The 16,941-nt window shown below is 36.6% G+C and overlaps 1 protein-coding gene across 3 annotated transcripts in view; it reads right to left on the bottom strand.

Annotated features, from left to right (window-relative positions):
- bahd1 (bromo adjacent homology domain containing 1) overlaps window positions 1-16,941 on the bottom strand; it is a 49,271-nt gene that overhangs the window by 18,440 nt on the left and 13,890 nt on the right. For 2 of the 3 annotated variants that reach the window (XM_073826775.1, XM_073826777.1), the window contains exon 2: window positions 2,443-3,960. In XM_073826775.1, the coding sequence (XP_073682876.1) occupies window positions 2,443-3,940 (1,498 nt within the window). In that variant the 5' untranslated portion in view covers window positions 3,941-3,960. Of the gene's footprint in view, window positions 1-2,442; window positions 3,961-8,395; window positions 8,565-16,941 lie in introns of those variants that run through there. The other variant, XM_073826776.1, reaches the window with a different exon arrangement.

Below are 16,941 nucleotides of genomic sequence, written 5' to 3'. Positions count from 1 at the left end.
CAACTGGCGATATCTCTAACTATTGTCGATACACGATACTATCGTCTCCAACCCTAACTTGGTGGTTCTTCAAGATCTTGACTGTAGCCTATTTCTAGAGGTTTTTTTTTCAATATAGTTAATTTAGAGTTAGTTTCATTTCTACAAATGGTGCAAACTCTGCTAGATTATAGATCAAAGATTCCCATTCCCTTGCCATTCTGTGATCGGCAGTGATCGGCAATCGGCAGATCATGATCTTGGTGATCGGTAATCGGTGATCGGCCCCAAAAATGCTGATCGGAGCATCTCTACTTCAAATTATAAAAAGTTAAAAAAAGAGATGGTTCTTTAAAGAACCTTTGACTGAATAGTTCTTTGTGGAGAAAGAAGGTTCTTCAAATTATAAAAAGTAAAAAAAAGAGATGGTTCTTTAAAGAACCTTTGACTGAATGGTTCTTTGAGGCGAAAGAAGGTTCTTCAAATTATAAAAAGTAAAAAAAAAGAGATGGTTCTTTGTGGAGATAGAAGGTTCTTCAAATTATAAAAAGTTAAAAAAAGAGATGGTTCTTTAAAGAACCTTTGACTGAATGGTTCTTTGTGGAGAAAGAAGGTTCTTCCGATTATAAAAAGGTTAAAAAGATATGGTTCTTTAAAGAACATTTGACTGGTTCTTTGTGGAACCAAAAATGGTTCTTCTATGGCATCACTGTGAAAAACCTTTTAAAGCACCTTTATTTCTAAGAGTGTAGGGATGTAACGGTATTATCAATATGGTGGTATCTCGATATCATCGTTGTTATTATTTGTTGTTATTTCTATCACTATATTATAATTTGTTTGCCCTTCCTAAAACACCAGTGTGAATGTAATTTAGACTGAGACAGTATATCCCAAATAAAAAGAGGGTTAAGTTCCCTTTAAAGTTTAAGTATAAGTCAATTCACTGACTTTTTTTCTGACTTAGGTCTCGATATCATTGTGGTCACATGAAACGAAAATTGTAGTTTTACAAAATATATTTAAACTTCTTATTCTAACATAAAAGGTCTTCAAAGTTGTGTTTTGGGCCATTATGCTTTGGCACAGTATCTGTCAAATTAACTAAAACCGAAAGCACAATATGACACATAAAATCATCATCTAGTTTCAACTGGGAGGTAGCCATCTCGAACCCTAACCCCTAAATTTCAAAATTTCAACTTATGAAAATATTAAAATTACTATTGCATTTTATTCCATTGTTGTTTTCAAAAATATTTTAACTTTTTTTTTTTCTAACTTTAAAGAATGCCACTACTGAACACAATTCTCTATAATTAAACACATTTTTAAAAGAGTTATTCCATAACATTTCGTTTTTATATGTGTACAACTGTTCAGAACTGTGCCAAAACAGTCGCGACCAAAAGTGACATCTTTGGGGGGGTTTTAGGTGTTATCCCATAAAATTGTCACTATTCCATAAAATTGTTTCAGTGGTGACAAAAGGGAACACATAATCCTTTATTTAGGGGAAATAAACTAAATTTTAGTACAGTTATGCAATGTTTTGTATTTTTAGTATGTTTTCGTACTAACATACTAAATTTGAAAATTCTTTCAAGATGTTTTCAACTCTTACTTTTAACCAATTCTGCAGAATAGCCCACATAAAAAAATAAATAAAAAATACATAAATTTTATCACATAAATGAACTGCATGCATTTTAGCTATGCTGTTTATCAAACACAAAAAGTAAAAAATGTAAAGGTTACATCTACAGCAAATATAAAAACAACTGTCCACACTTTAAAAAGTTGTTTTAAGTCACAAAATTATAAAAGCATAATTATACTTTAGTTTTTGAAGAAACATTCAGTTACAGAACATTTAGAATTAAACATGGTGCATTTTTAACCTGAATTTAGCATTTTTTATTATAACAAAACTAATATTTTGTTTTTCCTTTGTTGCACTTTGTCTGGCACGCACATGTGCATGCTTGCTTTATGAAGTCCTTAAGGTTTAATGCCATCTTGCTTATTTTTGTTCAACTGTATCAGATACACACTCTTAAAAAATAAAGGTTCTTTATTTGCATTAATGGTTCTATGAAGAACCTTGAACACGCAGAACAAGTTCTTTATAGTTGAAAAAAGTTCTTTAGATTTTTAAAACGTTTATCAAAATGGTTCTTTTAGGAACTGTTCACTTAAAGGTTCTTTGGGGAAACCAAAAATGGTCCTTTTATGGCTTTTGGAGCCTTTATTTTTAACTTTATACTTAAATTTAAAAATGTGGTTCAGTTCGCCTACTACTATCACATTCTCCTCTGTACTTCAATCATAATCACAAGAGATCCTAATCACAAGAAATCAGTGTTAACAGCAAGCAATCTCTTTCAAGCTCAAAGGCTCAAACATCCGTGTAAAGTAACAGTTATGAAACGTTTCAAACTTTAATTTCATTTTCCATCCTACCTGCTTCCATTTTGTGCATGCAGCTGGAGCATCCCGCGTTGTACGAGCAGCCCCTGCTTGCGATGGGTTGCGTGGGTCTGTAAGCATAGCTGCTGAGCCTGCAGGCCTCTCCGTAACAGGTGCCCACAGAGTTACAGTACGCCGGATGAGGGATCCCCGTTGGATGGGACACCGAAGAGGGCATCAGTTTAGGTCTCTGGACCCCGCTAGAGCACATAGCGGGCGTGTGGCTCCCCGGATTAGAGGGAGTCCCGTGATGGGCGATGTGGACGTAGTACCCGGGGTAGCAGGGGTAAGGATGGGCACCGATGGGCATTGCAGGATGCGTCAGGGTGTGAGCAGAAGGAAGAAATCCCTTCAGAGAATGCTCATCGGTTTCCGGGAAGGTTTTCTGGTTGAGGAACAGGGCTAGTCTATGGCAGTACTCCACTGATCTCTCCTGGGAACAGCAGTAATATGATTTCACATCAGTCTCTGTTTTCTCTTCCTTCACAGGCTTGAGGGGATAGCCGAGCATGGATCTGCACTGATATCCGGGGCTAATAAAGCCATGGCTTCCTGTGCTCCCATCCCACAACGCCTCGGTGTGGAGAGCTTGCTTCTCGCAGAAGCTGCAGCATTGCTGTGGTACTTTTAACTGGGACTGACAGGGCAAGTTGTGCTGCTGTTTACGTGATTTCAAAGGTAGCTGCTTCCCCCTCACTGCTCCGCTGCTCGGTCTGGCATCCGTTTTACCCCTGCGTTTACCTCCCGAGGACGTGCTGGTCAGCTTGAGCAGGGCGGCTGCATTCAAACCCGCCAGACGTTTGGGAGCAGGACTGTTTAACGTTTGCAGGTCAATAGCTTCAGACTCCGTCTTTGCTTTTTTTGAGTTTCTGCATTGTTCGGGCTCTCCGGCGCAAGCGCGTTTCCGGTTGTCTTGGCCTTTTCTGCAACAATCACTGTCTTTTGTTGTGTCTTTAGAGAGTGAAGTGTCTCCTTTAGTCTGTTGCTGCTTCTTCGAGGGTTTTGATGCCTGTTGGGGATCCTCTCTGTCTAACAGCAGACTGTTAACAGCTTCGGCGTTCAGAGAGGCCAACCGCCTTTGGCGAGGTTCGTGGATGAATTCTGTGTATAAGGCAGATTTATCAGGTTTCACTTTGCTTTTTGGTTCGGGGGCTGATCTGCAAGACTTACAGGCTTTTTTGCGGCACTTGCAGATTTTCGCCTTCCCCTGCATTTCCTTCAAGCCAACGTTTCTACACGTTTCGCTCTCATCCAAGCGCGTCAACACGACGCAGCAGTTAAGCGCGCTCACTTCGCCCAATCCATGCCGTCCCCTGAGAGGGTACAGCTTCCGGTCTCTCTCAGTGGTCTCCTTACCTTTTCCTCTTTGGGTGGAACATCTTTTAGCCTTCTTTTCCGGCCAAGTTCTGTCCATAGTTGTCTGACAGCTCGCCTGGTCCGCAGATTCACTCTTGTCTCCGCATAAAGAGTTCCTCTGCCGTGCGTGGGTCATCACACGCTGCCATGCAAAACCTAGAAAGGAAACATCAAGCATTGTTAATTTGTAATTTCAAAGCTGTAACAGCAATGATTAAATATATGGTGTGTACAGAAGCCATTACGACTTTCATAACCGTCACTAATTAATATTAATGCGACCGGCTATGTGAACTAATGTGAAAAATCAGCACAAATGTGGCCTTATGTGCCACCTTAATCAGGTCGCTGGTCTGGGAAGAGTTTAAAGAATTTTAATTGGGCAGGGACAAACACGGTCACTAAACTGCGTACAGTGCGTAGATGCAATAAACATCATTTTTTAATGAGCATATGCTGTTTTGGCATTTTGTAGCGAAAATCTTTTAACTTGAATGCATAAATGCATTAATGATGTGTAATCTTCCTAAGATTTAACCTCAAAGCACACCCTAGTGAAAAATAAATATAGTAAAACTTTTGAAAAATTGACCCTTATGATGTTTTTGTGGTCCAGGGTCACATTTTATTTAAAGATCACACAATCCTCATCAATAGTGACATTAAAACATATTTCAGGCTTAATCGTAAGAAATGTGCATTGTGCACAAGTGGTTCTCCTAATAAAGTTTAATTACAATTTTTATATCAATAGGTCTCAAGCAATATTGTTAGTAAATATGTTAACATACTTGAACTACACTTCGTATATAATAAATGCATTTTAAATCTATTACTTTTTTACTCATGCATACCGGCATCACGGCTCAAGAACTGATTACATTCATCTCTAATAGACCTGGAAGACTGCCATAATTAGCCCATGTTCATTTCTCAAATGAATGATGATGTAATTGCTAAAACATATACAGAGAGACCGCAAAACATAATATTATGACACTATGTGTTAGTATGATTGATGTGAAAGTAACACATTGACTGAAACTTATGTCAGCTATTCCTATTTACACTGTGACGCTCTTTAAAATTTAAAGGCATAGTCCAACCAAAATAGAACAATCTGTTATTGTTCATACACCCTCGTGTTGCTTCTTATGAAAACTACAAAAAGGGAAATATTGAAAATGCCCTTGTTCTTTTTTTAAAACAACAAGATGGGGAGTAAACAATGACACAGTTTTCATTTTTGGGAATTCCTTTAAGAGACAGCTGACTGGTAAAAATAACATTGTCTGAGTGCCTTTCTTAACTGCCACTTAAATCGCAGCTCTCCAGATGAAAAGTGGAATTTTTGTGGGACATTAAGGTAGAATTCCTTTAAACTGAAAGCAGTGTTCAAGGACATTCATCAATATCGCCTCATGTCGACAAGGACATGTCCAACATGTTTCCCTATTGATTAACTGAAAGGCAAGTCAGGGGTCAAACACACACTGAGACATAAGACAGTAATTGGGCTTCATACGAAACTTAACACTAACTGACACAAAACACTAACTGCTTTGACCTATTGACAAGTTCCTCTTCCTTTAAAAAGAACAGAAGTCCTTGAGGCTTTCCAGCTGACTCTGAAGCTTGACCTAGTAGCTATTATTATTCGTCAAAGACGTCTTTTAATGTCTGATGCGGCGCTGTAATTTCAGATATGCTTTTGCGTTTTATGTTCTATATTATTAGTATCACTGTGCTCCACCATGAGCTTTGGAAAAAGTATGAATGCTACAGGCTTGCTTGGATTGTGTGAATAGATTCATTTATTCATGTGCTCGGTTATTAAGTTTGACAGCTGCTGTATTTGAAACTCCATCTGTCAAATAAAAGAGGTCATCATAACCATCAGTCAACCTCAGACGCATGCAGCGCTCTCCTTTACAGTTCAGCACCCGTGAAAGAAACACTTTTATGCACGTTCTTAAAACCAAACAGTAAAATATGGACACAAAAAGGCGTCGAGCATAATTGACAACTGTAGCATTCCTCTCTCATTTCAGCAACAATCCTCTTCAGCTGTCCTACTGCTCTCTACCATTTAAAATCATTCAGCCATGCCCAGATAAAGAGAGGAATCATTCTGCGGTTCAACTAACCACAAAAGTGACTATTTTTGAATAGTTCACGAATAGACTGACCCTTATACTAGAAGTAAAATAACCAAACATCAATGATTACAGTAGAGATCAATAAAAATAATGTCACTACCAAACACCATCTTTCTATAATTAAAAACTAAATTTGATAAATTACACCCAAAAACGTGTTTATGTGTGTGCAACTGTTTAGAACTGTGTTAGCACACAAGAACAGGTTCAAAAGTATCTAAAATTGTCACAACCGAAACATGTCATCATTTCAGTAGTGACAAAAGGAAACACATAATCCTTTCTTTGGGGGAAATTAACACAATTTTTGTACAGTTTTTATATAAACATTTTTTTAAAGTATTTTACAAAGCTTTAGTGGGTTAAAATTCTGTAATGTAATGTGGTTGCTGCCAAAACATTACTGTCACTACCAAAAATACTCAATCATGGGATATTTTGTCAAAAAAAAAAAAGTATATCATTAAATAAGATATTATGGTAGTGTTTGGTTCAAATGTATATTCAGACTAATGAATCCTTAAGTTTGAAATCAGTACGGTCAACTTTTAGACTTTTACATAGAAAAATTGGATTTAAAATAAAACAAATCTCATAAATCACAATTGAAATATTGTTAAAGTTGTAATTGTTGTTGATTTACCTCTGTTTTAATGAAATAGAAAAAAAAAAAGATTTACAAGGTAGATGTAAGCAAAGTCTTATTAAATTACATATTACTGTGTTTCAGTAGAGCCAAAGTTGGGGAGAGATTACAAACCTTTCGGAAAATACAATATTAGAATTAACTGCACACTTACTAGAAATGTGTACTGTACCTTTTATACAACTGGCGAAAAAAAAATTTTTTTTGAAGATGTTTCCAACTCTGATTTTGAACCAATTCTGTAGAATGGCCCAAATATTATTATTTTTTTACATAAATTAGATCACATAATGTACTGTATGCATTTTACCTATGATATTAAATACAAAAAGTTAAAATGCATTTAAAAATGTGTCTTAAATCACTAAATAAAGTATAATAAAATGTTACTGAAAGAAACATTTAGTTGCAGAACATTTAGGATTAAAAATGGTGCACTTTAAACCCAATTTAGCATTTAATATGATAACAAAATAAATATTTTTTTACAGTAGAGATCAATAGATAGAAAATAAAAATTTCCATTGGTTATCAATATAAAAAATGTTAAACCAGACTTTTCACACATTAAATAAAATTCTAAGTTGAAAGCCTATTACTTCTCATCTACTGTTCATATAAATACCATTACCGCAAATTAATCCTACAGTGTGAGTTCACAAATGTCCAAAGCGTTAAATAAACTTTCCAAAGTGGCACTAAAAACTAAATCAACAGTCTGTAATTCAGTGAATGTCACAAGTTATTGATCTGAAGGGATGTGGGGCTCATAAAATAACAGACTAACCGCTGGTCATGTCCAATTGAGTGACACAACACAAACTCTCCAATGAAAGGTAGCTGGAGGATGAATTGTTGGCAGCATATTGTGGAAAATTAGAGGTTCCCTTTCTGGTTTTCAGGAAGGGTGAAGGGAAATGGACTGCTGGCCATAATTTACCAGCATTCCGGGTGTTTTTTCGGGTTGAGGTATCAGCCCATGACTTTCTGTTTCTGGCAAATAACCGGATAGCCATCTGGCGCTTCAGGCGTCAAGCGTTAAGGAAAATGCGTTCTTTAATAGAAGGGAATGCGGTTTAACGTGATATCTGACGGTTCAGAGACGAAAGAAGTTGCTTTTCCCTTCGTGCAATCTAAAATGTAACGTTGCTGTACATAAATAGATGTTGTTCTTTTTTTCCTCCTACACTGCAGATATGGAGAACGGGAAGGTGTGGACTGAAATAGAAGGAGGAAGGAAAGACATCTGAGTGAAATGTACAGCGCTATTAAAGTAATCCGGGATAAAGGCGGCAAACGCGTGCTGGAGGTGTATAATGATGAGAGGAGCTCGCAGTCTCGCACGGCTCATAGGGCGTATCACACATACACACAGAGACACACACAGACATATACACTAAAAAAAACATGTGTTCGACTCACATCCTACGGTTTCTGCCACGGCATACCTCCCAACTGCGAAACCGAACCAGCACGGCCAACTCGAACCCGAACGATTAATGTCAGTGCTGAAAATCACACTAAACGGCCAACCGTGAGAATCAAACACCAACGCCGAGGCGGAAAGCGCTTGGTCGGTCCGTGCCGAAATTTCCGAGCTTCGCGATGGTATCCGGAGCACGATGAAAGAACTAAGAAAGTCTGACTAAAAAGCGCCTCTCGAAGCGAATTCACACAGCAAAGATTGCGGATCATGCCATGTTTCGGGCTATTTCCCCCCACCGCGAGCGAGCGCCAGAGAAAAGCGCATAACCAAGATAAAACAGATTAGTAATCCTTCATTTACCTCGTCATACACTCACTCCGCTGTATTCCCGATCAAATAATCACATTCCGCGAGCAACAAGGGTCCTGTTGTTGGGCTATTACAATGATATCGATGTTCAACAGTGAAATGAAACGAGGGGAGCACACACAGCTGACAAGACACGTTTAATCGGTGACCTACTTCCGAAGTAGCGTGCTGCTCGAGATAATATTCATGCGCTGGCTGCATTCGTGAAAGCCGCTGCTGCGCTGGGACGAGGTCGCGTTGGCATCACTCAGGTAGTTGAGTGATGAAAAATGCAAAAATGACAGCCATCGGATGAGGTTTAGACTCTAACTCACTGTTGGTCACTGCTTGAGCGCATGTGCCTTGGATCAACAGCTATTACATAATGGACTGCCTTGGACTATATCTGATCATCACCAATACTCTCTAGATACTCCAGAAAGTAGATGATGAAATAATTGCCCATGGATAAAAGTTTGCATGAGGTTATCAGAGATGTCTAGGCACTAGTTTTAGTTTTAGAAGACACATAAGTGCTCGCATACAGTGATATAGCACTCCCTATCCTTTCAGGAACAAGCTCTACTTCCCTTATTCAAATCAAATTCAAACAACCCTTTGGTTCTTGATGTTCTCATTACAGAATGCTTGTCAGGTTTAGGTCTTTGTTTCTAATGTGAGATGCATGTGAAAACATGAATCTCAGGCTAATATCAACATACATAAATCAATGCAAGTCAATGATTTGGTGTCCCTGAATCTGCTAAAGATAAGACATTTCATATAAAAGATGTTTGCATATAGTCCATGAGAGAAAATAATTGAATTTATAAAAACGACCCTGTTCAAAGGTTTACACATGCTTGATTCTTAATACTGTGTTGTTACCTGAATGACACGTCACTTGTTTGTCCTGAACAGTTAAACTGCATGCTGTTTTTCAGAAAAATCCTTCAGGACAGGTCCCACAAATTCTTTGGTTTTTCAGCATTTTTGTGTATTTGAATTCTTTTCATCAATGACTGTATGATTTTGAGAGCCATCTTTTCACACTGAGGTCAACTGAGGGACTCATATGCAACTATTTCAGAAGGTTCAAATTGTCAAATGATGCTTCAGAAGGAAACGTGAAAACAATACATTTGAAGATCAGGGTAAATTTAACTTATTTTGTCTTCTGGAAATCTTCTGTAGCTTCTGAAGGGCAGTACTAAATGAAAAAATATGATATTTAGGCAAAATAAGAAAAATGTCTTCATTCTGTTCAAAAGTTTACACCCCTGGCTCTAAATGCATAGTTTTTCCTTCTGAAGCATCGGTGAGTGTTTGAACCTTCTGTAATAGTTGCATATGAGTCCCTCAGTTGTCCTCAGTGAGAAAAGATGGATCTCAAAATCAGGTAAGAGTAAGAGTTCAAATACACAAAAAATGCAGTCAAACTGTTCAGGACAAACAAGGCTCATGAAAAACTATCACTAAAAAAAAAAAGAAAGAAAACACAGCTGTGGATCATTCAGGTAACAACACAGTATTAAGGATTAAGCATATGGAAACATTTCAACAATTCATTTTCTCTTATTCAGGTCAGTACTAAACAAAAAAAATAGCATTTTGTATCATCCCTATTATTTTAGTAAAGCAAATAAAATTTTGCAGATTGTGCAAGGTGTATGTAAACTTTTGACTTCAACTGTATATAGCTCTGGATTTCATTTTTTTCTTAAAAAAAATGTTGCTTATACAACCGACAATGTAATTTGTTCCACACAATTAGGTACGAAAAGACTAAAATCAGTTCATAATGCTGTTACTGAACAAACTTAATAGATATTTCCTGTGTGCAATATAGAAACTGCATAGCATGGGATGAACAAGAAGAGACTCATTATTAGGTGAAGCAACACATCCCACACCCTAAAGAGAAGTGCCACTCTTCAGCCCAATGGTAACCACAAACCTAAAAAAAAAAAAAAAACACACAATAGAAACTCTCCAAAATTTCCAACATAAATCAAAAGTCTGAAACAATGTACTTGTTATGGAATTATATGTATTGATTTTTCACAGTTGTTTACTCATACATTTAATTACACATTGTATGGTGTCAAGTTATAGAGTTGAAGAAAAAAGTAGTCATTTTCTGCCAGGATTTTTAACAGTGTACTTTTCCTTATTTAAAGTCAGCCTAAATTCAGATATTTTGTGTATAATATTTTGAAACTATGTATAACAGGTTTTGCTTTGTCTTTAAATCATAAATTACACAATCAATAATTAAGAAATAGAGGAAAACAGGGCAGTTGAGTTTGAGGGCCACGCTGTAAATCAATGGGAAGTATATCACGTTTTACAGCTGCCTTGTTTAACTAAATACTAGATTTCTAATGCCAAATTTACACTGCAAAGGTGACACAGAAGTGCTTGTGGGCTGGCATTTAGATGCATAGATGCAAAAAACATAATAGAAACTTTTCAAAATGTCCAACATAAACCACCAAAGGTCTGAAACAATGTACCTTGTTAACATGAAGAAATTTAATGTATTGATTTTTCACAGTTTCCCCATATTTTGAATTATGCACTGTATTGTGTCAAGTTATAGAACTGAAGGAAAAAGTAGTCTGCCAGGACATTATATTTTTCCAGTGTACAATGCACTTTTCCTTATTTAAAGTCAGCCCAAAGTTAGAAGTTTTGTGTATAATATTTTGAAACAATGTATAACAGGGTTTGCTTTGTCTTTAAATGATAAATTACACAATCAGTGATAGAGAAATAGAAACAAATGGGGCAGCTGAGTATGAGGGCCGCACTGTAAATCGATGGGAAGTGTATCATGTTTTACAGCTGCCTTGTTTAACTAAATACTAGATTTCTAATGCCAAATGTACACTGTAAAGGTGACACAGAAGTACTTGTGCATAGTGCATTTAGATGCATAGATGGATAAAACATAAGTCTGAAAAAATTCACCTTGTTAACAAGAATGAATTCAGTGTATTGATTTTTCAGTTGTGTACCCATATTTTGAAAATACACACTGAATTGTGTCAAGTCAGAGTTAAAGGAAAAAGTACTAGTCATTTTCTGCCAGGACATTATATTTTTCCAGTGTACAGTGTACTGTTCCTTATTTAAAGTCAGGCATAAAGTCAGATGTTTTGTGTATAATATTTTGAAGCCATGTATAACAGGTTTTGCTGCAAATTTACACTGCAAAAGTGACAAAGAAGTGCTTGTGGGGTTGCATTTAGATGCATTTCCAAAAATTGTTTGATGCTGCTCAGAGGTGGCATAAATGCATTTACATACGACTTTAAGATAACTAAAGATAACCTATAGTCTTAAAAATAAAGGTGCTTTAAAAGGTTCTTCACAGCAATGCCATAGAAGAACCATTTTTGGTTCCACAAAGAACCATTCAGTAAAAAACATCTCTTTCTTACCTTTTTATAATCTGAAGAACCTTCTTTTGCCAAAAAGAACCTTCTGTGAAACACAAAGCTCCTTCAGATGTTAAAGGTTCTTTATGGAACCATTTAAAGAAAAAAGCTTCTTCTATGGCATCGTGAAGCACCTTTATTTTTAAGAGTGTAGAGATTTCATTATAGTTTTGATATCTTTCAACAGCTATCTACAGTCGTTTTAATCAAGAGATTCTTTTTTGGTTTTGCTCATTTATTTACAAAATGTTTCACCTAAAGTTTTTAAAATTGACCTCAGATATCTTTGACATGCCAGTTGTCCTTTTTCAGTTAGCTTCATAGATGTTAAAGGTTCCTTATGGAACCATTTAGACAAAAAAGGTTCTTCTGGCATCGTGAAGCACCTTTATTTTTAAGAGTGTATAACCAAAAGTGTGACTGTGATGAGGATATGATGTGAATAAAACATCCACAGACTTTACATCTAGTTAAAAATACACCTGGGTTCTGATCTATGAAGCTACATACAAAATTGATACACTTGAGAGACAAAGGCTTCAAGGTTCTGGAAATAAATGAGAGAAATGCCCGCAAAATACTATTTTTTTTAATTAATGCGTTTAATAACATTCAGAAATATGACATTTAATTTAGGAAAAATGAATGGAATTTGCATACTTAGAGCAATAAGCTCAACAGATCAAATGGATAAGCGCTTACAAATCTTCTCAAAACTTGCTGGAGGCCAGATCTTAACACACACAATGAAACATTAACTAGGATCTAATGCTCAAAGATTCTTCCTCTGAGGCTGCAGTGTCTCAGATAAGAGAATCAAATGAAGATCATTTAAAATGACTGCCATCCCGGTGATTACGCCGTTTTAATCAGGGAGCCTTTAAAACACACGTCGTGTGTGGCAGGATGGCAAACACACCCTAAGCTATGGCATAAATCTTGGCAATAAAGTGGGTGGAAATATAAAACCCTTCTATCAAGCATCTGAGTCCATTAGTATCACGAGTCGAAAAAGCGATTTTCTGCTTTATGAACCAATCATGATAAAAGCTGCGCCGATGTCTGTTGTCATCTCAAATTCCCATCTGACTTTTAAATCGGTAGAACAATCTACAGAAGAACAAATGAACAGAGGTAACAATTAACACTGCAAGCAAAGCTCATTTTGCACTGACAGACTCGTAGCATAAACCTCAAAGTAAAGATGTTTGTCTAGCAGAACAACTTTCAGCTTGGCCTTCTGCTATTTGAAATGTTTTCTTGCCGTTTTAACGAGAAAAAAAAAACATTTGAAATAGGCTATTTAACTCACATAATTCAGCCTCATTTAACATATGCTCACTGCCTTTGATAGATCAGATGGTAGAGTAAAGGACTATACGATTAAAGCTTGGTCGTCCGTATGTTGTTGATGCCAGGGGGACATTACTCTTTTGGATTTCCCTATGGAGATCAGTAAAGTTCCAAGCTTATTAGTATGGCAAATTGGTAAACAAAATTATGTTAATTTGTTTATATGCACATAACTGTGCTTCATCACAAAACCTAAAGATGCATGTTTGTAATAAACAAATTCATCATTAAAGAGATAGCTCACCTTAAATAAAATTTTTTGTCATTAATTAATCACCGTGATGTCATTCTAAACCTATAAGATCTTCGTTCATCTACAGAACACAAATTAATATACTTTTGATGAAATCGGAGAGATTTCTGACCCTACAGCAATGCAACTGAAACGTTCAAGGCACAGAAAGATAGTAAGGACATCATTAAAATAGTCCATCAATAGAGTGACATCAGTGGTTCAACCTTAATTTAATCAAGCTGTGAAAATACTTTTTGAGCACAAAGAAAACCAAAATAATGACTTTATTCAATAGTCTCTTCTCTTCTGTGTAATTTTTCAACGCACATTCACAAGAGTACCACAATGCACACGTAGAAAGTCCATTGTTCTTAGTCTGTATATTCTGGTTAGATAGGTAAGGCTGGGCAAAAAGCACAGACTGTAAAAAATATGGACGTAGTATCCGTGACATGACCCGTAGGGTTCTGCAACACTATTTTGAAGCTCATAGTGGGCGGGATTCGGCCGTCGCCATCTTGGAATCGCGTCACTCCCGGATAATCAAAAATGGGCAAAAAGGCGGGACGTGGGTGGAGCTGGTTGCTGAAACCACGCCCGCCTAGTGCGCCAGTGGTGACAGCAGCGGCAATCCCCCGTCACTCAAGTGGCCACGCCCTTAATTATGCTGAACTTTAAGGCTTAATATAACTTAAACGGATGAGTTATAAAAAAAATTCACCCCCCTCACAATTGACATGATGGGCGAAATTAGCTATATAGACCAAAACCATTTTTTGAACCAGGCTGTAAACATATTTTTTTCTGCTGTAAAGTTGGGCATTTTAACATGGGGAGTCAATGGGACTGACTCCCTTTTGCAGCCAGTCTCTAGCGGCCAGTCGATGAATTGCAGTTTAAGTCACTTCCGTGTTGGTTTCAATAGAGAGAGCGGGAGTTTTGCCAGTGCACCGCTTGGCAAAAAGTCTGTCACTAATGATTATTTTGGTAATCGAGTAATGGGTCGATTATTCTGTACATCATGCATTATAACAAATGACTGCAGAGGGCGCCAATGGTCTGATGATTATTTTTACACTGCGTTTTACTGTGCAATCCAATCCTTGTGTAATATTGACTCAGCAACTTTTAAATCAAAAGTCCATATAATCTCTATGATACTATGTGCCATTGAATGCTTACATCTGATTAGCTGACGAACGTTCTAATGGTGTACATTATTTTCGGTGAAACGCATGGCGAACGTAGTTCCAGTCAGCACTTGACCGCATTACGTCTATTTCACTTCGCCACACAATTGCAGTTATTTCAAACAGTGTTGTTTTTGACAACCATCTTAGATTTAGTCTTAGTCTTAGTCTTTTGGACTAAAATGCTTCTTAGTTTTAGTCAAATTTTAGTCACTTCTATATGTGATAGTTTTAGTCCAATTTTAGTCGACGAAAAGTCAAAAAGGTTTTAGTCTAGTTTTAGTCGACGAAAAGTCAAAAAGGTTTTAGTCTAGTTTTAGTCAAAAAAAGGGAAAAAAGTAGTCTTTTAACAAATTAATGTAGGTCAGTAAATATTTTGCTGTTGGGTAGTGTCACTTATAAGTTCTGAAAATAGCAGATCTATAGTTCAACACAATGTGAGCTTCCGGATCGACTATTTTCACCAATAATTACAATAATGAAGGAATGGTTTTAGAACATAAGAGACAAACAAGGATGGAATGCTAAAACTGCTTGCCATAGTAGTATAGCAAAGAGTATTTAATGCTAAAACGGCTTGCCATAGCGTCAGATACTTTTTAAGTTTTAATTGGCATGCACAATAAGCAGAAATGTCATGCATTTTAAACGTCTGACGGACCACCCACTAACATTTTCGTCTATTCTCGTCTCGTCAATGAAAACTCACACACGTCTCGTCATGTTTTAGTCATCAACGAGCCATTTTTATCTCGTCATCGTCTCGTTATCGTCATGAAAAAAAGTGGCGTCAACGAAATGATTTCTTCATGGTCATCGTTGACGAAAACAACACTGATTTCAAAAGTCCTTACAGCCCAAAACAACAAAATAACCAAAACCCACAACGACACTGGCCAAACAAATAAATACAGTAAACAATAGGATAAAAACGACAGATTATTTCTATGTTTTTGCCACAATATTATGTTTTATTATGTACAGAAAGCACATACTCTAATTCTCCCACTCTCTCTCCCTTACAGACGCACACACATACAGTTAGCACACACGTTAGCATACATGCTAATGTCGATTAACAATTGAAAAACTACATGACATTTCTCACAAGCGAGGTAACAACAGCGTGGTCTTGAAGAAAATTAACTTAAAGTTTAATTGTTAGTAGAGACAATACTGCCGATCACTTTTGAGAGAAGCACAGACTTGAGGGAGGTGATTCATAAGCTTAATCTCTCTCTCCCTCTCTCTTTCTGTCTGTCTGCCTGTCTGTCGGTCTGTCTAAACGTCATTATTAACTGCATTAGTTTGCCATCAACGGCTCTAGTGTCATTACTAGGTCTAAAATGACGTTTTGGAACTAGTAACAAGGGGTTGAATGAGCTGCATAAGAAATTAATCCTACTCACAATAGCGTTTTAATGACAAAAAACAGACGAATGTCTTGAAATATATCATCTGATCATTGTCTTGCGGTGTGGTAACCGTAGTATAAGCAGAATAATTGACTTCGGTCCGTTGAATTCTATGAAAATAATGCACAGAGGTGTAACGGCTGAATCGCCACCTCTGGTGTGCTTTATTTTTGAAACATTTAATGGCCTGTCATCAATTATTCCTGACATATTTGGCCATTTCTTTATGACAGAAATGCTACAGCCACCATAATTTCTTAAATATGTGGACATCAAAACATGTAAATTCAGAGTGATGAATGAACAGTTAGCATATTGAGAAATATAATCTTGTATTCTCCTGTGTTGGCATATGTTTATAAATGATTTACCTTACAACTGATGAAACGGGTTCCCAGTTTAACTTTATAATAATAATAGAAAAAATTAAATATATATATATATATATAACATTAGTTTGAGATGGTCCGCGTGTGTAAATAATAATAGTTTGTGTGGAGCAGCATTTACTGTGAACGGCACCACTCTGACATGCATCGATATCACGATTCATGATTTTACCACAATTCTTAGTTGGTTTTACTTAGGGATGCTCATTTCGGTTAATTTTCCTGACCGACAACCGCTGCTCGTTATCCGATCATTAACCGTTAACTGATAAAATTAGAATAATGAATTCGTTTAAAATAAAAATAGAATGCACGAGTATCTGTGATGATACATAAAAATACAAGCAAATGTTTTATTTTAACGTGCAAACAGCAGCATACAGAGCAACAACAAAAACTGCATTCATATACTCAAATTATCACGCATCAGCAGCGCTTCTGAGAACAGAGAAAATCAGAATGAAAAAAAAAAAAAAAAGAATAATATAAATAGGCCTACACTAAATATGTATAAGTTAAATAACTACCTAATT

The sequence above is a fragment of the Garra rufa genome, chromosome 21 (genome assembly GCF_049309525.1).
Source record: "Garra rufa chromosome 21, GarRuf1.0, whole genome shotgun sequence".
NCBI lineage: Eukaryota > Metazoa > Chordata > Actinopteri > Cypriniformes > Cyprinidae > Garra > Garra rufa.
The sequence above is the reverse complement of the archived record's forward strand: the minus strand, read 5'-3'. Positions and strand labels throughout refer to the sequence as shown.